This window comes from Leuciscus leuciscus, assembly GCF_965113295.1.
Source record: "Leuciscus leuciscus genome assembly, chromosome: 20".
Taxonomy (NCBI): domain Eukaryota; kingdom Metazoa; phylum Chordata; class Actinopteri; order Cypriniformes; family Leuciscidae; genus Leuciscus; species Leuciscus leuciscus.
The window spans coordinates 4,294,686-4,319,869 of NC_138744.1; the positions used below are offsets into that span (position 1 = coordinate 4,294,686).

At 36.7% G+C, this 25,184-nt stretch overlaps 1 protein-coding gene and 1 long non-coding RNA gene across 2 annotated transcripts in view; one reads left to right on the plus strand and one right to left on the minus strand.

Moving 5' to 3' along the window:
- The window catches only part of LOC309484522, a 150,553-nt gene that overhangs the window by 57,585 nt on the left and 67,784 nt on the right, over positions 1–25,184 (plus strand). The gene's annotated exons all lie outside the window — the stretch shown is intronic.
- Positions 1–25,184, minus strand: part of syngap1b (synaptic Ras GTPase activating protein 1b) — a 140,574-nt gene that overhangs the window by 25,654 nt on the left and 89,736 nt on the right. Inside the window, 12 exon segments of the mRNA XM_082150640.1 lie at positions 1,576–1,789; positions 3,049–3,254; positions 3,365–3,566; positions 4,483–4,719; positions 7,094–7,238; positions 7,330–7,474; positions 8,371–8,706; positions 9,322–9,561; positions 11,517–11,615; positions 13,669–13,822; positions 17,524–17,645; positions 24,374–24,468. Of these exon segments, the coding sequence (XP_082006766.1) occupies positions 1,576–1,789; positions 3,049–3,254; positions 3,365–3,566; positions 4,483–4,719; positions 7,094–7,238; positions 7,330–7,474; positions 8,371–8,706; positions 9,322–9,561; positions 11,517–11,615; positions 13,669–13,822; positions 17,524–17,645; positions 24,374–24,468 (2,195 nt within the window).

Below are 25,184 nucleotides of genomic sequence, written 5' to 3' on the forward strand. Positions count from 1 at the left end.
GCGAAGTGGTCGTTCAACCACGTTGGTTTATGACGTCACGCACATGGTGGAGTAATAACTTCTTTAAATGAAACTGTTTGAGATCGAATTAACACTGGATGTTTTGATAGACATTACAGATATGGCATCTGAGGACTATTTCTCATTTTTCTCAGTTATTTTGCTTTATTTCCAGATTGAATCATAGGCTCGTTCTTACATAATAGAGCACGTTCGCACATGCGCACTCTTCAAAAACGGTGCTTTAAATCTCTTGACAAACTAAAAGACGTAAATGACATTTGTACGTATTCTTAAAGGTATAGCGGAGGATGTTTTACTTCCTGGTGGGTAGTCTAAACTATTGGTCCTCCTAATTGTCAATCATTCTGGTGAATCAATCAAACTTTTCAAAAAGTGGAGAGGGCGGGTCTTATCTAAAATTTGGAAAGATCCTCCGCTATACCTTTAATAAAAGACACGGGTTGTACTGAATGTCAGCTTGCTTATTTTGCTCAAGATAAGGATTTATTAAGTCCATATGTCATGCAAACTAGAAACTATGCTTCTAACCACAGGTCGAGAGCTGTCGTTCAAACCACACAAGTTTGCGATGGTTCGGGAAACACCGACTTGTTAAACTATGCTGATAACGACGGAACTTGCGAACATAGTTGGCTAACGATGCTTTCGGGAAACACACCCCTGGTAATGATGTCAGGGAAAATTATATTTAATTATTAAAATATAATATTCTATACATTATAGTATTCAAATAATGGTAAATAATTTTATATTATAATAATACATAATTAATACAATTATTTAATCAAATAAATAATAATAAAGAAACATCTGCTTTTATAGGAGAAAAATGTATTTAACAAAATTTCTATTTATTTATATATTTATTTATTGGGAGAATGACACATGCTATATTCTGAGACTTATATTTTGAAGCCAAAGTACAGATGAAATGGATGACAAAAGTCAAATGAACTAAAAATAGTATTGTGTGTCAGTCTGAGGCAAACCCTGACATGACAGGGGCCATTTGTGTCATATAACATTTTTCAATTAATAAATTAAATCTGTCTCTCCCTCTCTCTCTATCTCTCGTATGTGTTCATAAGACCTGAAATATAGTTCACAAACAATTTGATTTTAAATTATTTTATAATATACAATTATTTTACAATCTGAAGGATAGGATACATTAATCACAAAACTTTCATTTTTGGGTGAAATATACATTTTTGTATGTCAGGACCCTGAATCCTAAATGGTGATGGAAGATTAACGTAAAGAATCTCTTTATGTATTGACTGCACCCACATCATCTTGTAGCCCTCTTTTCCATGCTTGGGTGGTATTTGACCATGCAGTGAGCAGGTCAGTGGCGCTTCCTTCTCCGACAGGAACAAAGCGAACCCTCAGAAAAGCTGGTGAAACGTGTGCTAGGGAGTGAGCTGTTATTCAAATGAGAATTTGGACCAGACAGCACTGACCATTGTCATGAAAGAATTCTAAATGAAAGGGGATATTATTTAATCAGAACACCCCACCCAATCAGAACCACTGTCCTTTGGGACTTACCTTTGGGTCTGGATCAGTAATATCAGAACTGCTAGTACAGTACGCTGGACTAGAGCGGGCCAACGGGGGACGGGCAACATAGAAAACTTCTTTAGATGAGGCTCGGTGAGGATGATCGCGATCCACAAAGCCCCCTATTCCAGCTCGGGATGGGGGGGCTCCGCCACTGGACATGGCAGAGGTTGGAGAGGGCAGGCGAGTGATATCGATTGAACTGTATGAGATATGAGAAAGTTGACAAGGGAAAGAGTTTCCATGCTCATTTGCTCCAGAAGCAATATTCCATAAGACATTCACTTAAGCTCAGGGTTACACTTTATTTCGATGGTCCACTTTAGACATTCTAACTTGTCAACTAACTCTCATTAAGTTTACATGTAGTTGAAAAGTTCGTTATAGTCAGGAGAATGTCTGGTTGGGGAGCATCACAATAAAGTGTTACCAAGCTCAGTTCCAAAACCTAGCAAGCCATATGATGTGATATTTGATTTGTAGTTGATTATTTATTTTATTAATAAATAAATAATATTATAGTTTTTGTTAATATTTTAAAGTAGATTTTATTTGTATATTTTCTGTTTTCACTTCAATTTTAGTTGAAGCTTTAGTCATTTTGTCATTTTATTAGTTTGTCTAGGCTATATAGTTTTTATTCATTTGTATTAATTAGTTCTAGTTATTTTAGTACTTCAAGTTAAACTAAATAAAAATGAGAAATGTTGGCAACTAGCTGAAATAAAATAATTTTAAAACAGTTAATGTTTATTTTTTTATATAAATAAAATGTTTTTTTTTTTTAGTTAAAGTTAACAATAATAACCCTGCTTTGACAGAAGCAGAAGAATGAAAAAAAAAAAAATTTTTAGGTGACGGCAAAGAAAATCCAAATGCAAAAATAGAAATAATAATAATAATTAAAAAAAATCTAAAATAAAATACAATACATAAATAAATAAATAAATAATTATTTATTTATTTACTTGTAGGTGGCTTTGCATCCCCCCAAATGTGGTGATCCTCTTTTGAGGGACCCTTTTTTATATATAATATTTTTTATTATTTTATTTTATTTTATAATATCTATTGTTATTTTTAGATGTATGTTTTTTTTGCACTGTTTATAAAAAAATTTTTTTTATATAAAATACAATACAAGTGTGATATTATAGACATGTTGTTTCCTAAATTAAATAACTGTCTTTCATATAGTTATTGTACTAAAAAATCTATTAAAAAAAACTATTAAAAAGTACATGTAAAATGTAATAAAAAAGCTTAAAAACAGAAAGCATGAATGAAACAGTAAAGAAATGAAATCTGGTAAATGTTTTTTTCAGCACTCATTTGCATCTCCTCTCCAGTTTGTAAACCCCTGGCATAGACTAACTAGGTTTTGGAAAATCCTCTCTTCTCCACGCAAGGTGCTGCGATGTGCCACACATAACGCGTGCATATAAAGACCCCAGACGCTACCTGTTGAGGTCTCTCATCATGAGGTTCTGGAACTCGGATGAGATGGCCCTGTTGAAGCTGGGCCTGGAGAGCAGTCTATCTGTCTGTCTCTCTGGAGGCTGTCTGTCTGTCTGATGACTGGGCTGTCTCTGGAGGTGCGGGTTACGGAGGGCCATGCTGATGTCATTTAGAAGGCGGGGCAATGGTCCGAGTTTGATGATAGCGTCCTTTGGCACAATATAAACATACAGAAAACAGGAGACCAACCTGATGACCGATCACAAACGCAAGTAGACAATCTCAATTATCTTCATCTAGATTATCAAACAGCATCTACCTTGCTTAGTTGTGCCATGACTTCCCACAGAAGACTGTGCAGGATCGAGAGCTCCCTTCCCAAGTCGATGTAGCCCTCAAAAGCAACCGCGTTGCTCACGGTATCGAGATTGGAGATCTCATAGAGGAATTGTTGCATGGAGCCCCACTCCATCTCCAAAAACTCATTCATATAGCACATGTACTCCTCCTTACTGCCAAACCTGTAATACAGAGAGGAAATGGTAAGGACACGGGCTAAAATGGTTAGTAGGAACATAGAATGTTGCGTCAATGATAAAGATGATAATGCTCATCATCATCATCATCAGAAACAGCTGCACTGATGTTATAGCTTTGATAAAGCTTAATGGCTAATGATCTGGGCTGACAGCCCTAATGTCATAATGTAACCCACAATACTGGAGCACTAAAGAGATCCCCATCACTATTGTGTCCTTAACCCAAAGTGTCCCGGATCAATCATTTTAAATGCAGAAAAGGTGATTTTAAGCATCATAACATATGCACTGTATAAAGTACAGTGTGAAAAATGGACGTTCATTTTGAATATTTGCTAAATATTACATTAAACACACAGTGTTATTGAAGTATTAGTGATTTTAAAGATTAATTTAAAGTGAGCTTTACATGGTACAGGGTTAGGGTTAGGGTTAGGTTAAGAAAATCTAAATAAAAAAATTGGGAAAATGAGAATGCACAACTAAATATCATAAAAAATAAAATAATAAAAATTAAAAATAAATTATGATAACCAATATGGTCCCAATAAATTAAGCATCAGAATAGATCAAATGAGAATGCACAAATATCCAGTGTGGATAAAATAATAAAATAAAATAATGCCAGTTGATAACTAATATGGTCCCATTATATCACGCATCCCATATCAGAATGATGAAAATGAGAATGCACAATTAAATAACCGATGTGAAAAATTTAATTAAATATCGGTTGATAACCAAAATGGTCCCAATACATCATCCATCTCCAATCAGAATGGTTTCCCTGCTGAAAAGACCAGCATGAATGCAAGTTACAGTACTCAGAGTCAGAGCAAACAGCAAAAATGATGACATGGTAATAAAGTTAAAAGACCTTAAAGAAGTGTGTACTGACTTTGAGAAGTTTGCAAGGTTCTGCACAACTTTGGCTATGAGGGTGAGTGTGCGTGAGGTCTGTTCATCGGGGTATTCCTGTGTGAGATTGAATAAGGATGGCGACATGACGGCTGGACACAGGAAGCGCAGGAAGAGGGAACCACTGATCAGTCGATCTGCAATGTCCTCTCTTCCTCTCTCAGCGCATCGCACGCGCCAGGACGCAAACACCTCTTTCAGTTCTCTCGGAAACGCACTGGGGAAAACAAACAATATATTTCCAGTTTGATTAACGCAGTTGGTTTGCTATCATGTTTTCACTGTCCATTCTTTTAAAATATATTAAAATATTAAAATATATAAGCCTGGAAATTCATGATTAAGGATAATGTGCATCATCATACAATTTTCTCCATGCAATCTTAAGAAAGATTTGTATCTGCTATCATAACTATCATTAAAAAGTTGTTTTGCCACTTACACTGTTTTAAAGAGTCACAGTTGTAAAAAATAACAACATTTTTACTGTCCTGTGGTGTGGCGCACATTATTAAATATAATACATTTTAAAATGTACCCATTTAAAACATTTACTGTCACTGTGCATAAGAAGAATTTCACTTTGCATAGAAAAACAAAGCAGTAAGGGGCCAATCACAAAGTACGTGTTCTTGCATCTGTCCCAGCTGTTTTTTTTATTATTAGTATTTCTTTCCTCTATGTAACGTGCTAAAGTGATGTATTTGATTGCTGCAGTGCATCTTGCTGTTTTTTAAAGGGATAGTTCACCCAAAAAGAAAATCAAGCTATAATTTACTCACCCTGGTGTTGTTCTAATGCCAAATACCCTTGTTTCTTTTTTGGACCACAAAAGGAGTAATAAAAAAAAAATTCCCGCTTGTCCATATAATGGCAGTGAATATGCACAAGAACATTAGCGCCGCAGTTCACTCCGATTCACCCAGAAATTCTGGCATCATCAAAAAGGTGTAAACTGAATTAGATATTTTAATATCACTGTTTTAGTACATTATTAAGGCACTTTAAAGGTGCTCTAAGCGATGTCACGCGTTTTTTAGGCCAATTTTTTTTTGTCACATACAGCAAACATCTCCTCACTATCCGCTAGCTGCCTGTCCCCTGAACAAACTGTAAAAAAAACGCGATATCTGTAGACAGCCCAGGCTCCACAATCGGCAACAAAAACAAACTGGCCCAGCCTGGACCACGAAACATAACAAACAGTGTTCCAGCCAATAACTGACCAGAAGGATTTGAGGGTGGGGTTTGGGGGGTTAGTGCGCGGATGAGGAGGAGGGAGGGTCTAGCTAGCCTCCGTTTTGTTTGACAATACTTCGAAAGTCAACAAGAAGTGACGTCACCCAACATCACTTAGAGCACCTTTAAGGGTGGGTTGCACCAATAAGGTTTAAGCATCTCCGTCGGTTCACCCTCTGCCTATGCTGCTTGATCAGCCCTTTAATTCTAACTTAATTCTGACGTCTTTCTGCGTAGCAGTTTTTAAACACAGTTGGCATTTTACAAGTTTATTTCTTTTATCAGCAAGAGCTATTGTCAGAGTGAGAGTTTTTAGTGGTCAATAAAAGAGGAAATGGAATATTAACATTGTTGCTGTTAAATTGGCAAATCCATCATGGCGGAGACATTTTTTATCGTAGATGAAGGTTTTAATCACAGGTTAGAATTGTAATCCCTGATTTGTTCATCTACGTTTAAAATTAAGTGGTGCAACACAACTCGATTTAAAATAAAACCCAGATCAACAAATCATTGATTAGCGTTAAACTTTGCTTAACTGAATCCTTATTAGTGCAACCCACCACTAAGTGTTTTTCACGTTAAGCGTTTTCATTTACATTTACATTTACATTTACATTTACATTTAGTCATTTAGCAGACGCCTTTCTCCAAAGCGACTTACAGATTAGGACAAAATTCAGCGAGTCATCATAAAGAGGCAAAAGCAACAACATGTGCTTTTGCTTGAAATACTTGTACATTTATTGAAATACTTCAGCAGGAGCTGTATATGGATCACAAGCGCTTGTTCACATATTTTAGTTTTTGAGATGGGTATGATTAGGAGGCCATGATGATGGACAGAAGCCAATGGGCAAATTTGGCCAGGATGCCGGGCAATCCTACTCTTTTTTGAAGGACATCCTGGGATTTTTTATGACCACAGAGAGTCAGGAGCTTGGTTTAAAGTCTCATCCGAAGGACGTTGCTTGTTTCAGTATAGTGTCCCCATCATTATACTGGGGTGTTAGGACCCACACAGACCCCAGGGTGAGCACCCCCTACTGGCCTCACTAACACCTCTTCCAGCAGATACCTAGTTTTCCCAGGAGGTCTCCCATCCAGGTACTAGCCAGGCTCATCCCTAGCTATTCACTGCTATTATATGTACGTTGTTTTTACATGTTTTTAAAATTTGTGGCCCGAAATAGAAGGATACTACATTAGAACAACACCAGGGTGAGTAAATGATGACTTGATTTTCATTTTAGGGTGAATTAATCCTTTAAGATGGCGTGTCCATTTAAAACAGCTCAAGATTGTGTGAACGGCCCATAAGAGGACTGTCCTATGTCAGCTTTGTAACTAACCAATGAGAGTTGACGATTTTACAGAGTGCAAGCTCACAGCACATCCGGAGGTTGGCTTGATGTTCGGGCAGTACAGAAGGTGGAGTTCTCATTGGGTCGACTTCACAGTTCTCTTCTGACTCATACAGCGCTCGGATAAAATCACCTTAATTCAAACGAAACCCTTAATGTGTGAGCGTACAGCAACAGAAACAACGACAACTCTCAAACAATCTCAAAATTTGAGGAACTCTCACCTAAAACGTCTTTGAGGTACTTATGTCCAATGAGTTTGAGGTACTCTTCTATGGCTTTGGTGGCCAGGGTGTTCTCTCTGAAGATAAGGTGCTCTCGGTCGATAAATCGGTCCACCTCACACATTGCCATGTCTGAAAGAAAATCCTTGTGCCGAGCAAAAGAAGATACATCTGTAATCACTTTACAATTGCTTGCATGTAAAAACAATCAAGATAAAACCAAATAAGTGACTGATTTGGAGTGCCCTAGATAGGCAGCAACTCTGTGTGCCAGTGTTGCTATTGTTAACTAAAGCTAGTAAAAAACTGTTTTCGGTCATTTAAATAAAGCTAAAATAAAATGAATGAAAAGCTTTTACTTCAAATTAGAAAAGTTGCCTTGGCAATTAACTGAAGTTAAATCCATTTAAAATTACTAAAACTAAAATAAAAATAAACTACGTAAATTAAAGCTATATATTTAAAAAAAGACGAATAAAATGACAAAAGCACATAAAATTATTAAAACAAACTAAATTTAAAATGACAACAGAATATATTACGTTTATTTAAAATATTAATAAAATACTATAATAGTATATAAATACTAGTAAAATAATACTGTGTGCCACACAAATAGCTTTGTTTGATGTTATGATGTTGCCAAATTAATGTAACCTCTCCAAAAATGTATAAATTACACAAGATACACAAATATTAGGCCAAATATTTCATTTTTAATTAGATTAAACATTTTTTTCAATCATTTTCAGTATTAAATTAAATATTAGCAGGTGCTGGACTTAAACATGGTAAATGAGTCAAATGGAGCTGAAAGCATTTGATTGGTATCTGAAAATAATTTTTCAAAAGTATATTTATAATCAACTGTAACCGAGCTTGTCACAACAAAGTATATGTGCTATTGCAACTTAAAATCTTACCTAGACAAGCTTTTGCGTCAGGAGCATGCATCCAATGCCTCAAAATCCTGTCTAGGTAGGCAGCTCACCAAGATTTTGAACATTCTTACAAACATATATTATTGAAACAAAGTCCTACCTTGGCCTTCCCTGTGCTCTGCAGGATGTGCACCAGAGCACAGGCCACTTCCTCTTTGCTCTTGACGCTCAGCAGTGGCTCCAGAACCGCGCACAGCGTTCTGTAGTTGTTGGTGACATACTCTGCGAACTCTTTGTACAGCTCCATTGGCAGGATGCTCATGGTCTGAAAGCGTGACTTGAGCCGCAGAGAGGCATTGATGATTTTGCCCCCTCCCACACCGCCACCCTTGGCCAGGACGCTAGGCTGAATGACGGGGTACCATTGCTCCACAAACTGACGACCAGTGATGCTGGAAATGGGGATGCTGACCAAGCCCAGGTATGTGCTCTTTTCCTGTTATGGACAAAAAATTATGACGATCAGTCACCTTAAAATAGCAGGATGCACCCCTTCTTAGCTAATGAAAGGCTAGCATCATTAAGCTACAAAAAAAAAAAAAAAAAAAAAATAGCGGCAATGTTAGAAACTTTAGAAATGCTTGTCAAGTGCAGTTTTGTATTTTTAGTTTTGCATTTCCAGGATCTTTTTCTAAATAGCCAGTTACCATGAAGCATTATTCGCTGCTTGCTATTTGCTTATTGTAAATGCATATATATCTGGGAATTTGTTTTGTAGAGTCTATTGGATTCAATATAATTGGATTACATAAACTATATTAACTATATATTTTAATATGTTTTGATAATATTAAATGTACATTTTATTATATTATTTTTTTTATCATACCATTTAACAAATCTGTTTGTGGATATCTAGTTTACTTGCTACCAAGCACCTCAACAACAACAAAAAAATCATATATTTGATGTCACTTATCAAAATATTTTTTATGCTAGTGTGCCATTACACATACACTAGCCTAGATGTCTAATGTATGAACAAAAAGCCACAAAACTCAAGTCTTTAAGTATTCATTTGGAGTTGAGTGTCGAGCAGAAGGTCTTTTACCTTGCGTCTTTTTTTATCTGTCTCTTTGTAAAGATGAAGGCGGAGGCTGCGGACAGCTGGCAGGTTGTTGAACTCAAAGTGCTCACCCCAGAACACAGTATCGGTTCGGGGTTTGCTGGTGGTGCGGGCGTAAAGCATGTCATCCAAGCACAGTTCACAATAATAGCGCTTTTTGGGTGGGAGTTCACGGGCCTCGATGATCCACAGCTTCAGAACATTGTCGACGCGTCGACTGTTGTCCTGAGTGTGGGAAACAGAATCATATTTGCATCATATATAAACTATAGGTGATGGTGAGAGGGTTTGCAGAACTCTAAATGTGCTGTTAAGCATGCGGACAGACAGGAGAGATTGCAAGTTTGAGGGTGGCAGTGCTTTAGAAAGGATAATGATTTGAATTACTGTTAGTCTAACACCTACTGCATGTCTAAAGTGCTGGAGTGGTCATAGACAATGATGTTTCAGAGAAAGATGAGTCATTCAGACTCATCAAAATGGCCCTGGAACATTCGTTTTCTACTGGCATTTATAGTAATATACCCTTAAAAACAGATTTTAAAAGCTCCAGCCCTTTTATTAAAAGATACCGTGATGTTAATATGCTACAGTGATGGTCTCTCAGGTGGTAATACTATGGTATATATATATTCATACCATGCAACTGAATGCAAAAAGCAACCAATCACAGTTCATTCTGTTTGTACATGCTGTTCATAAGCGGTTAAATCTGTAATCCATGACATTAGACAAATCGATTATGCAGAAATGCATCGAAATAAAGTCAATTCATTGTACCGAAAATACAGTGGAAAAAATGTGTGATCTCAATTTCTGCACATCCTGAAATAATACATTTCAAATATTAATTGTATTCTTATTATAATTCTAATTATTATTATTACAGCAATTTATATAAAATATGTTTTATGTTAATAATAGTACAATATTTATTTTTAACAATACATTCATTATTAATATATTTGTATTACATTTATACAAAATTATTATTATTAGTAGTATAAAATAACTTTAATTTAAATTTATTTTAATAATACAGTTGTTATTGGGCAATTCCACGCAAAACTGTCACATCCATAACGCCAACTAAATACCATGGCATTGTGTTGGCGTTATGGATGTGACAGTTTTGCGTGGAATTGCCCTATTAATATATTTATATTTAATTTTTTTAGTTATAGATTCACATATTTATAATATTAAACATTATTATTATTATTATATACATTAATATTATAACATAATATGTATTAATAAAGTGGCAGTTCTGATCATGGATATCTACTTTACTTGCAACTAAGTGTCTTAAAACACTGAATATCTTTCAAGGCATTTGCGAACACATGGTGATGATTTCACACATTCACACAAAGCACATTGTACCTTGTAAAGGTGGACTGGTAAAAACTGTGCAACCCAAATCCCAGAAGTTACATAACAATTCTGATTAGAGCTTTCCCGTTTTGACGGTCAGTGAACAGACTGTGACTCCATCTGTGACTATGTCAAAGAAACTATGGTAAACGTTTAAAAAAAAACATGGCATTCCCAAGGTGCCATATGTTCAAATCGTGTTTATTGCCAGTGAGTGCTTCAATGGTTTGCTATGAACTACTCAGATTTTTCCATAACTTCGGAAACTTCTTAAACTAATCAGCTAATAATCCAAACTAATGAACACCCTTGGTCTGTCCTCATTTATTGTAATATTGACAACGCATCTGTTGCAAGACTGAGCAGGCTGATCATTTTCTGGACGCCAGTGTCATGTTCTCCACGATTCAGCCCAAACTCCCGCTGCCTGAACATCTGGACGAGTCAATCCACACTGCTCGTTTCACCGAGACACTTTTTAAAGCCTATCCATTCAAAACCCTAACAACAGACACAGCCAACATGAGAGATAATAGATGTCTGAAGAAGGAACATTCAGTATTCTGCATTGGCCTTTGGCATACGTCTTAGCATACCAGATTAAAAAAGGAGTTTGTTTCATTATGTGGCAGAACAGCACATGGAAGTTCATTTGAGAATCCCACAAGCACCAGTAGAGGGTAAAATGAGTGCAAAGATGAAAATGACAGAAGAGGTTGATTTTGAAGTAGATTGGTGCAGTCATGGAAGAAGAGGAGAGAGAAATAGAGCGTTCCTCTTTGCTTTCTCTTCTTTACACTCACTTTGTTTGGTTTGACAGCTCTCTGTAGATTCTCTATCCATTTGTCTCTCTCCGCAGCCGACCGACAGGCAAAACACTTTGTTCCTGAAGCAGTTGTCACCTAAGGAAAGGAATAATGAGTTTCACTATTTCAACCATCAGTGTAATTAGGAGAAAAAGCAACACAAGTCCACAGGGCACTGGAGCTAATACAGTCATGCATTAAATGCTTTAAAGTGAAATGTGTGATTTCTATGCCACTAGCGGCACCAAAATGAAAATGCAAAAAAATCACATAGACATGGTTATGTCTTATGTACCATTCAGAACTGAATTGAGTGCCTTTTAAATTCTATTTCAATCCCTGAATTTAAAATGAATTTGAATTCAGGTATGCAGAATTGTTAAAAATTTGACGATAGAACGATAGATAGATAGATAGATAGACAGATCTACAGACAGATAGATAGATAGATAGACAGATCTACAGACAGATGGATGGATAGATAGATAGATAGATAGATAGATAGATAGATAGATAGATAGATCAATCTACAGACAGACAGACAGATAGATAGATAGATCAATCTACAGACAGACAGACAGACAGACAGATAGATAGATAGATAGATAGATAGATCAATCTACAGACAGACAGACAGACAGACAGACAGATAGATAGATAGATAGATCAATCTACAGACAGACAGACAGACAGACAGATAGATAGATAGATAGATAGATAGATAGATAGATAGATAGATAGATAGATAGATAGATAGATAGATAGATAGATAGATAGATAGATCAATCTACAGACAGACAGACAGATAGATAGATCAATCTACAGACAGACAGATAGATAGATAGATAGATAGATAGATCAATCTACAGACAGACAGACAGACAGATAGATAGATCAATCTACAGACAGACAGACAGATAGATAGATAGATATATAGATAGATTAATCTACAGACAGACAGACAGACAGACAGACAGACAGATAGATAGATTAATCTACAGACAGACAGACAGATAGATAGATAGATAGATAGATAGATTAATCTACAGACAGACAGACAGACAGATAGATAGATAGATAGATAGATAGATAGATAGATAGATTAATCTACAGACAGACAGACAGACAGACAGATAGATAGATAGATAGATAGATAGATAGATAGATAGATAGATAGATAGATAGATAGATAGATAGATAGATAGATAGATAGATAGATTAATCTACAGACAGACAGACAGGCAGATAGATAGATAGATAGATAGATAGATAGATAGATAGATAGATAGATAGATAGATAGATAGATAGATAGATAGATAGATAGATAGATAGATAGATAGATCTACAGACAGACAGACAGATAGATAGATAGATAGATAGATAGATAGATAGATAGATAGATAGATAGATAGATAGATAGATAGATAGATAGATAGATAGATAGATAGATAGATTAATCGACAGACAGACAGACAGACAGGCAGACAGGCAGATAGATAGATAGATAGATATAGATAGATAGATAGATAGATAGATAGATAGATAGATCTACAGACAGACAGACAGACAGACAGACAGATAGACAGATAGATAGATAGATAGATAGATAGATAGATAGATAGATAGATAGATAGATAGATAGATAGATAGATAGATAGATAGATAGATAGATAGATAGATTAATCGACAGACAGACAGACAGACAGGCAGACAGGCAGACAGGCAGATAGATAGATAGATAGATAGATAGATAGATAGATAGATAGATAGATAGATAGATAGATAGATAGATCTACAGACAGACAGACAGACAGACAGACAGACAGACAGATAGATAGATAGATAGATAGATAGATAGATAGATAGATAGATAGATAGATAGATAGATAGATAGATAGATAGATAGATAGTCACTGACGGTTGAGGGAGCAACACGTGGTTTTAAGAAATGTGAACATTAAGTGTGTGAACATTTGAACAGGAAAATGTGCATAAATTCGGTTATTATTTTAAATATGTACAGTTAAAATAGCTCCATCAGAACTGTAATAGATTAAAAAATAAAATGACATTTTTTAATACGCATCTCATCGATTTTCTAAGGAGCATGCAAGTTATGAGTCTGAAGTGTATAGTTTGCTAGATCACCTCAAAACAGTACTCCTGTCCCAGTATACTGGAGTGAACAGGCTTGATGATCGCATCTTCATCAAGTGTCAAATCCAAGGCCTCGGCTGCGCTGCTGGGAGACAGCAAAGACTCATGGGAGTGCGATTCTTTGAAGCTCTGCATCAGACGAGTCCTGTGAGGGAGCAATAACAGCATGTCTGAGAGAGAAGAGGCTCACAGGTTGCGCTTACATCACACGCCTACATGATGAGGTCAGTATTGCATTTGACATTACAGAAGTCAGGTTTCTTTGCAAGTCCTTTCTTTGTGGTTTATGGACAACGACATCAGCCTCTATCATCAACCCTGAGATAAATCATGAGGGTTTGAACACTTGGGGAGAATTTACTAAGAAGAATGAATAGTGTTGAACGGAATTTGCACATCATGATTTTCGATGTTGAGAATACTGAAAGCGTACTCAATTACACTGTAAATGTACACAATAATCACTTTTCAATAATATTCTGTTTCCACCTGCTTTCCTTAGTTTAACTTTCAAAGTTCAACATTAAAAATAACAAATATTTTTTCATAATGCAGTACTAAAATCATCTAAAATTAGCCTAATTTACAAAAATGTAAATTTTGGTGCTGAAAAGAAAAATCTTAAATTCTCAAGGTGGATTTGATTTCAGTGCATTTTGCACTTGGTTAAATTGGATTGCAGGTAATTAACAAATAACATGAGAAAACGTGGTGTTTAGTGTATAGTTTCGTGAATTTGCCCCTTAATATGATCTTAAAAGAAAAAAAGTGAGAAGGTTTACTTTCATACACGTTTCTAATAAGTTCTAATCAGCACAAATATGAGCACATTTACACTGCATAAAAAAAACGTAATTTATTAATAATAATAAACTTAAATTATCCTGTTTATAAATATACTGATTCTTAATATTGTTCACACCAAGACACTTTTATAAATATTATAAAATATTTATAAAATAAAGATATAATAAAATAATAATAATAATAATAATAATAATGTTCAAAATCATCACTTTTCAATAAAATTCTGTTTCCATCTACTTTCCGTTGGTGGAAATTATTTCATTTTTTTTTTTCATAATAAAGTACTAAAATCATCTCAAATTAGCCTATAAAAAAAAACAAAAAACTTTGATTTAAATTTTTGCACTTGGTTAACCTGGATTGTATAGAAGATTGTTTCAGCCACTGAATAAAAATCAAAAAGGTAGTTGCGACTTTTTATCTCACAATTTTGACTTTATTGCTAGTTATAAAGTCAGAATTGTGAGATATAAACTTGCAATACATTTTTTTTTAAAAACTGTCTTTTTTTCCTTAAAAAAGACTTTATACCTCGCAGAGTAAAAACAAGCTTCCATAGGCTTGTGGGTGATTAGCGAATAGGAGGAAAGTTTTTGCCCTGAAATAAAATGTCGTGAAGTGTATAGTTTCATGAATTCGAGAATTCTTAAAAAGTGAAAAAGTCTTTTCTTGCATACGTTTCTAATCAGTCTCTGCACAAATGCGAGCACATTTACACTGCATAACAACACACACCTTTACCCCACTGTACCTGCAAACCCCCACACACACTCACTTCGCAGTTTAGAGCCACAAACCCTTAAAAGAGCTGAAGAGAAGATTGACAAGCTTATCGAGAAGTACAATTATATAAATATCAAGAGAAAAAGTGTGATAAATTGTTAGATCCCTACTAGTGATGTATCGCTTCCCCTGCGTCTTCGGAGAATCACTGTATATGTATACATACAGCCTCACAGCGTTAAGTGCATACAGTGTGGGAGAGAGAGAGAGAGATGGAGCGAAAGAGATGGAAGGTATAAAAATAGACCCAAAGGAGTGAGTCAGAATGAAAGAAATGATAGAGCGAGTGGAGGAGGGAGAAAGAGAGAGAGAGAGAGAGAGAGAGAGAGAGAGACAGTGAGAGTAGTGAGACAGTGAGAGACTTCTCAGAGGAAATCAAAATGTTACATAAACTGAACTGAAAGGAATAAGACAAAGACAGACAGACCGAATGAAGGACAGAGAGATCCAGCAGTAACAAGAGGACAACAGGACAGAGATGAAAAAACGACATTTCCGTCATCATTTACTCGTTGGAGATGTTAAGTGGAATGTCCGAGCAGCTTTTGTCCATACAACGAAGGCATATAGGGGCTGTCGAGCTTCAAAATAACATTAAAGCACAATAAAAGTATTGTAAATGTAGTCATGATGCTTCACGCACTGCATATCATGTTTAGAGACTTGTAGCTCTCGATTCTCGCCAGGTTTGATGTCAGTGGTGTCAGACATCTAACAGTGACGGACTAGAAGAAACAGCCCAGGGACAGGAATATTACAGTTTTTACTGTATTTCTGATCAACTAAATGCAGCCTTGTCTTCTAATAGCATTTTTTTTTATTATTATATTGGAATGAAATCTCAAACAGGGTGCATTTGATTTTATATGTTTGAACTTGTATGTTTAAAATGTACTGTACATTTAATTTTTTTCACATAACATCCATCTTTCATTAGGTTTGGCTGTTGAGCATGTGAGGAGACTAACGTGCGGGAAGCTAGATGAAAAAAAAAAAGGGGATTATTCTTCTCGGAAAGCAATGTACTTAGTAACTGAGACGAACAAAGACTTACATTTCAGTCTGTTCGTTGCACAAAGCTATCATACAAGCCGCTTTTATTGAGCCTGACAAGATCATTTATTTAGCTTGCATGGAAAAGAACTACTTGGACATTTCCAAAGACCCTCATTTTGGGGTTTTGGACCGACATGAGGGGTGAGGAAATTGTGACGGAATTCACGAACTACACAAACAAGCTTTTGGGACGCAGTCAGTCAAATCCAAAAGATAAGTGAGGTTTGTACACACATTTTTTTGCTGGCATATTAGATTTGTGGATTTAAATCATCCTGACAACCAGTTCTATTTGAGATCAGGTGGATCACATCACAATTACATCCCGAAATTAAAGGGAGCAGAAGAAACGATGCCTTTTCCATGAGATAGCGTTCACAGCACTGAAATCCTGCACCGCACACTGTCACTCCAGCTGTTAGACTCCATTTGTGCGTCACACGACACACTCCAGCTCTCAACGATTCCAGTTAAGGGCTGAATCAAACGATTATATGAAAGCGGAGTTGTCTGTTTGAATTACTGAAAACGGCAGAACGGCCTTCATTTCAAAGATACAGCACAGCGGAAACTTCCTCTCTGAAAGGGAAACGTCACTGGAGCACTTCCCTGTCCAAACTGAGCAAGAACTTCAAAAAACCACGACCTGCCTTTTTCTCAAAGAACACAGGCTGACCGTGGATGAGCTTAGAGCTCGGAGCATGAATAAATGAATGAAAAAACCATTAAAAAGAGCACCTCAGCACCTGTCTGGATGCTTGAAGAAGAAGAATAAGGAACCAGAGGACGTTGCAGATATTAAGAGATATTAAACTGCAGTGCAAACCGGCGTTTAATGGAGCAGTTCATCCCAAAAATGATGATTCGCTGACCTCTAACGATTTTATATTATTTTCATTCTTTCCTGAAACACAAAAGGACTCATGCACTATAAACGAAAGACTTAAATTTCAGGTCAGGGAATTATAGTGCACCGGTCATTTGATCGTTTTTTATGATGCTTTAATGGTGCGTTTTTGGAGTTTAACAGTATAATTCACCACCAAACCATTGGAAAAGTGAAGTTTTGTTATACAGAATACAGGGTGTCATTTTTGAGTGAACTATCCCCATTATGACTGTACAATACTCATTCACTGGAATATCATGACACAGCACTGCTTCAGCATGCGTTTATGGGAGGAAGAGTTTGGACGGTACCGGTCCTGGTCGGCGCTGCGGAAACGAGGGAGGATCATGTGGCGGAAGCTGCTGGTTCGGTCCAGTTTGGGCTGACTCTTGGCCCGTTTAATGGACCCCTTCAGTCTTCTACTGAGGAAACTCTGAGAAAAAGAACAGACTCAGAATTAATATGCATGACAACAGACAACAAACCTAAGGAATTGATCATTTGGATTGCATAGTCTGACACTTGATAACTTAATAATTGGTAATGTTTGCTCACATGATTTGTAAGGGCATGCTTTTCTTTTTCTTTTTTTACCTTTATGAGGGCTATAAAAAACTTCTAACCATATAAAACACACAGTGTGCAGGCATTTATACTTTACATGTAAAATATTGAAACATTGAAAAAATACATGTTTCATCTTTATCAAGCCTGTGTAGAAATGACAAAAAAAATAGAGTACAGTATAATTTTTTTTATCTATAATTTTTTTTATTATAATCATTATATATGATTTTTTACAATATTATTTAGTATATGTATTGTTTTATTAAAACATCTAATTGGAGTAAAGTAACAATGTTGCATATATCTTAAAAAAAAAATATATATATATAGACAAAATAATTATTTAGCATTTTTATTATTAATAATATAAAATATTATAACATTGAGCAGATATATAAAAAAATATTTTACAACATTTTTTATTCTTATATTTATTCTTATATTAAAATGACAAAAATTTTGTTGTTTATCTATAAACGTTAAACAATATTTATTAATATTATATAATTAATTATTAATATAAATTATTATTAATCATTTTAATTATTATAACATTAATTAGATGCATGGGCAGATGTAAAATTGTGGTGCAACTGACTGAAATGATATTCCCTTGCTCGTAGCAAAACACTCTGGCAATGTTGCACTATCCACAGTCAACCAATAGTGGGAAGTATTGCTTCATAAATATTTCCCAACGCCTACAGTAAGAGCAGACCGGCAGCAGGCAACAGAGGTTCACGCCACAACAGAGTAAAATCATGTCAAATCTCACTGTGAACGTAATTCGTTCATAAGACGTGCAATCTTAGATACAACCTGAAAACACAACTCATCAACAGAAGAATGTTTAGACACAGCAGATGAAGCTGTGAAAGCTCATTTGCTCAGTGATAATTACAGTCTAAGGCAGCAGTGTATTGATATTCCTCAGACATTCTGTTTAGTGGTTTATTATGCACTACAAACCCTTAGTATTAAACTTATGCAATTAATTCAGCCCGAACTGCTCAACCAACTAAAACTTGTATTCGACATTTGTTTCATGTGCTATCTACTTCTTAGTTTTTGTAAAGTTTATACTTACAAAGAAAGCTCAAATTACATTTTGAAGACCTTCCATTTAGATAGTGGCATTCCATTTACACAGATCCAAAGCCTAAAACCTGTATACCTGAAGCTTTGCTGCTTCGCAACCAGTAAACAACCATATTGCAACTAGGGTTAGAAATGAACTTTTTTTTATTAAAGGTGCAGAAAGCCATTTCTGAGAAACCCAAACAAACTCACCCTTCGCTTCATTGCTCTGCCCCCAAAATAACAAACACACAATGCAAGAGTGGATGTCTCTATAGCTAAAGCGAAGCAAAAGAAATACTTCGTGAAAAATACAGTGAAGATGACGAACAAATGACAAGGAAGAACAAAAAAATGAAGAGTATATACAAGCAAGAGTTTGTTGTTAGTCGCCAGCAGCACACCAGCTCCAGACAAACAATGACACTCAAAACTGTCCTGCTACTATAGCTAACATTACAGCAACAGCATATCTTGGTTCTGTGAAACAGCAAAACCAATGTAACTCACGTATGGAGCAGAACCAATGCAACCTTGGCATCCATTTTCAGGCTTCCCCTCTTAGGTCTTGCCTGATCAAAGCCCTTCTTTTTCTAGTGATATTCCTCTGACCTTTTCTCTTTTGTAATGTCTCTCAGGCATCTCTCTTTCTACACTCTTTCTTTAAATCTCCCTCTTGCTCACTCTCTCTCCTCCCCCATGATCACATCATGAGTGGACACACCCCCTACTGCTGATTGGCTCACTCTCTCTCCTCCCCCATCATGAGTGGATACACTGCTGCTGATTGGCTCACTCTCTCTCTCCTCCCCCATCATGAGTGGACACACCCCCTACTGCTGATTGGCTCACTCTCTCTCCTCCCCCATCATGAGTGGACACACCCCCTACTGCTGATTGGCTCACTCTCTCTCCTCCCCCATCATGAGTGGATACACTCACTACTGCTGATTGGCTACAAGTGTGTGGTAGAGCTCGGTCCGATCCACTTTCAACAGCATTTCTCAGAAATTGCTCACTGTACCTTTAACAGACAATACTTAAAACTGATTTGTAGGTGCTTTTTATTAAGAAAAAAATATTATGATTACTTCAATTTTTCGAACCATAAAAAAACATAGTGGGCCATTAATTATGTCAAATCCTCCAACTAAATCAATTATAGAACAAGGAGCATTTACGGCCCCTATATTTTTATTATCTGGGGCATTTTTTTGCCACTTTCAATGAAACCGCCTTCCCACTATCTCTGACATTTGAGTCCGATTGTCGCATTTTGTCCCCCTAGTGACAGGCGGACAGAACTTTCAGATTGGTTGAGAAGCAGCAGTGACCCTCCACTTTTTCACCATGGTATCATGAATGAATAATGAATGTATACACAAAACAAATCACCGTCAGTATATCTGAAAGATAAGCATAGTGCATTTTCTAGAACTCATCAATGTAAATAATTGTGTAATAATTCTAAAATGATTATTTCGGACATATAGTAATTATTCATAACTGCCCATTTTAGAGAAATTGTGTATAAAGAAAAGTAAATATTGGTAATTTTCACACACTTTTTCATAGTTTTGATTAGAAAACATCACATTCAGTCTGGCAGTCATGTACGGTCTAGCCGCAAAAGCAGATTCAAATCAGATCCGAAAATTCCGCATACGAAAAGGATCAGAACTCCACAGAGCTCCAATATACTGGAAATGAATGACTTCTGGTCAGACGTTTGTTAGAAGCCAACAAGAACATTCACCCCATTGCAATGCATAAACAACCACTAAACTAACTAAACCAGTAAATTGACTAGCGCAAACCTTACTAATAATAATAATAATTTGTTACATTTAACACACCAGCTTATTGGTGGAGAGGAGACAGAGTGATGAAACCAATCAGTATATATGAGGATGATTAGAAGGCAATGATGATGGACAGAAGCCAATGGGCAAATTTGGCCAGGATGCCGAGGTTAAAACCACTACTCTTTTTCGAAGGACATCCTGGGATTTTTTATGACCAGAGAGTCAGGACCTCGGTTTAATGTTTCATCGGTACAGGACGGTGGTCCTGGGATGGTGCTTTTTGAGAGTATAGTGTCCCCATCATTATATATGGTATCATTATATACTGTATGGGGTGTTCCCATACAGCTTTCCTGTAGCTCAAACAGTAGAGCGTTAGTGCTTGCAACGCCAAGGTAATGGGTTCGATTCCCAGGGAACGCAAGACCTGATAAGAATGTAAATGTGTACCTTGAAATGCAATGCAAGTCGCTTTGGATAAAAGCGTCTGCCAAATGCATAAATGTAAATGTAAATTATTCTGGGGCGTTAGGACCCACACAGACCCCCTACTGGCCTCACTAACACCTCTTCCAACAGATACCTATTTTTCCCAGGAGGTCTCCCATCCAGGTACTAGCCAGGCTCAGCCCAACTAAATCACCTTACATGAATCATTCAAATAATCTCCTCCAATAAATTTTGCGCCTGAAAGGAAACTCTTACAAAATGCATATGCAATAAGGTCAGCCGCCTAAAGAATTACTGTGTCCACGCCTTTTCAGCGCAGATTTTTCACGGTGTGTATTTAATCAATAATGACAGTAGTTTTTTAACGCCAAAAGAGGGTTTGCACTGGCGTAAGCTGTTAGTAAATCTGGCCCATAGTTCTTAGTACAATAAAGCTAGGGTAACTTAGTTTGCCACCGGAATCATCAAAACCAAATGAGATCCCATAAAAATGTGTTATGCTTGTACAGTAGCAATGGCATTTTTGGCAGATTTGGCAAAATCTGCAGTTGCAACGGTACATTTTCATTTCATTAAACCGGGACACTAAACAAAAGTTGTCTTGCTCACATTCTTAAAGGTCCCATTGCATGGATTATTTTATTATTTTAGAATGTTTCCTGGGGTGCCCTTATAATGTTAGTATGTTTTTTTAGATCAAAAGTTGTTATAATTTAGAAATAAAAGGCATATTTCCTAGCCTGATTTTAGCCTTTGATTTGAATGCTCTGTTTGAAGGGGCGTGTCTGTGTGAGACTTCAGTGTAAACGCCCACTGCTGTGATTGGCTGCTGTGAGACTTCAGTGTAAACGCCCACTGCTGTGATTGGCTGACATGCTTGCATATGAAATATTTAGCATTACATGTGGAACTCTCTCGAAAACTTTTACTATTACAGCTATTATACGTTTTTACTATTACAGTTATCGGGATTAACAGATCATGAGAAGTTTTTAAAGTATTTAGATCTATTCCCATCACATAAAAGGTTGCAGTGATAAGCATTGAGCAGATGACAGCCTGTTGATCGCGTGAATGAAGATCTTATCATTGCAACGCAGTTTATGCAATCTCACCAATGCAAACATGAGGTAAGTACAGTAAGAGCTTCGTTGTGCAGCGTAACAGCGTCATTGGTTTTGGCAAGTGTCCAGATAAACTCGCACTGTGTGATTGACAGCTTGGGCGATTGGAAAGGGATTGTTCTTTGATCGCTTTCTGTATATATTTTAATCACAGTTTAAGTAAGATTATTTTCATCCTACTAAGAGAAACGACGTGAAGTTTATCGTTTAGTCACTGGCTTGATTTACTGATGCATAAACAGTGTTGAACGACTTTGAGAGAAAGATTATCTGTCTGAACTGGAACAATTAGCCTACACATCAGAAATTCACATAACCCACTGGTTCTTCAGAGGCTCGGATGAAGGAACTAAAAAAATACTTTTGTGTTCATTTGTACATCCAAACACTGAGCAACTGCCATGCTTCACTCGTTTGCATGCCATGATGTCTCTCCAGGAAAAACAAATATCGCGCTCGCGCAGCTCATTTTCTCATGGGCGGGCCAAATTATCTTTGCGGGCAAAGCAGAGAAAGGGGAGGTAACCTTTCCCCTTATGACGACATAAGGGGGAGATTTCTAGATTCGCCTGTCTGAGCTTTCATTTTCTCAAAAATACCCAGGGCTTGGTTTACACCCATCAAAACGTCTAGCCACTGGGGGACCATATAGGCAGGCTAGGGGAACTCATATTAAGGTTAAAAAACCTCATAAAGTGAAAATTTCATGCAATGGGACCTTTAAGAATAAATTGGCATTGATGGTTCCATGAAGGACTTTTAACATCCATGGAACATTTCCATTGCGCAAAATGTTCTTTATAGTAGTAGTTCTTTAGATTTTTTAAATGTTCTTTGAAGAACTGTTCACTGTAAGATTATTTGGGGAACCAACATTTTTTTTTCTATGGCATCGCTGCGAAAATCCCCTTTTGGAAGCTTTATTTTTAACCCTCTGGTGCTCCACATTTAGTGGACACACTCATACTCCTCCTAGTCAAGAGTGGCCGAACACCTCAAATGTAACTTTTTTTCCCCAGGTAAAATAAATGTGATATATTTTTGTTCAACAATAAGTCAATAATTGAGGGAATTGTATGGTACTAAGTAATATTTATGCAATAATTATGACCATTTAACCTATGACAATAATTAGGACCATTTAACCTTTTCAAATTATGGTCATAATTTTTTTCACATACAGTAGCAAGTGTCACAAAAGTCACTAATTGCATTCCAATGAAGTAAAACATAAAAAATAAACATAAATTGTATAAAAAAAATTCTGTACCACAAATTTTTTTCTGTACCACAGCAACTACAGATTCTGTCACAATACAATACAATATTGTTACTCTTTGCGAGAAAGTAGTGAAAAGGTAGGGTTGACCTTCTGGTGTTCTTCGTCACTTTTGACAAAAAATACATTTACACTTAATCAGAATGGTATGACACTTGGTGACTTTTGTGGCATTTGCTTTGTGAACACAAAAACTGAAGAGCACCAGAGGGACAAAAATGTCAACACTACTTTGTCGCAAAGAGTAACAATGTAGTTTCAGTGGTACATTTTCATTTTTGTCAATTTTAAGTATTTGCCATGCTGCTCAAATCCCTGCACATTTCAATTGAACCAGGACACTAAACATAAGTCATCACTTTCAGCCTATTATTAAACAGACAAAATCATTTAATTGCAAAGAAGTTGTTCGTCATATCTGATAAACTCAGACATAATGACTCAATCATTGGCTAAAGAACAGATAAACATGATTCCTTCCTGCGTGACTAACTGTTTGTCTAACACTTCTGAACCGCACGCCGGCCGCTCGAACCCACAGCAGAAGCTGTGTCGGAGACAGCTCAGCTGTTAGATAACGTACCTCAAGAGAGGGTTGTGTCGCCAAACTGGGTCCAGTCCCTGGATTAGAACCCACAACCTTCCACTCACCAGCAGCCCAGTGAGAGAGCGGGACTGAGGGAGGGAGAGTCAGAGAGACGGTCGGGGAGAGAGGGAGGGAAAGAGGAAGCGGAGGGGTGCTCACTCTCTTGTATGAGAGAGACGGGGAGAGAGAGGGCGACAGGGGCAGAGGGGAGAACGGGAGCGAGAGGGATAGGGAGGGAGAGAGGGATCTGGGACGGAACGGTGGGGTACTCACGGATTGTCGGAAGGGTTGTGGGGGGGCAGTGGGTGGGATATCCATGCTTGGCTGCTTCCCGGTGGCGATGCTCTTCCGCCGAAGCCGAGCGTTTTCTGAAAGAGAGAGCGATAAAAAGTGTCAGAACAAACCTAACTTCTTTTTTTTTTTTTTTTGTGAAATAAACGTAAGATATTTTTGTTCAATAATATTTTTAATTTAATACTATGTATTTTGAGGGAATTTCATAGTACTAAGTAATATTTATGCAATAATTATGACCATTTAATCTATGACAATAATTAGGCTAATGTAACAAAAGGCTGGAATACACTACATGACTTTTGCACAGATTTTTGTCCCGATTTTCAGTCTGAAAGTATCATATGTTAAAGGGATACTCCACTTTTTTTGGAAATAAGTTGAGTTTTACCGTTTTCGAATCCATTCAGCCGAACTCCGGGTCTGGTGGTACCACTTTTAGCATAGCTTAGCATAGATCATTGAATCGGACAAGACCATTAGCATCTCTCTCAAAAAAATGACCAAAGAGTTTCGATATTTTTCCTATTTAAAACTTGATTCTTTTGTAGTTACATCGTGTAGTAAGACCGACGGAAAATGAAAAGTTTCGATTGTCTAGGCTGATATGGCTAGGAACTATACTCTCATTCCTGCGTAATAATCAAGAAACTTTGCTGTCGTACCATGAGTCCAGCAGGCGTAATGATATGAAGCAGCGCCTGAAAATAGTCCCCAGCTCGGTAGACTATAGGGTCGACTATTTTCAGGCGCTGCTTCATATCATTACGCCTGCTGGACTCATGGTACG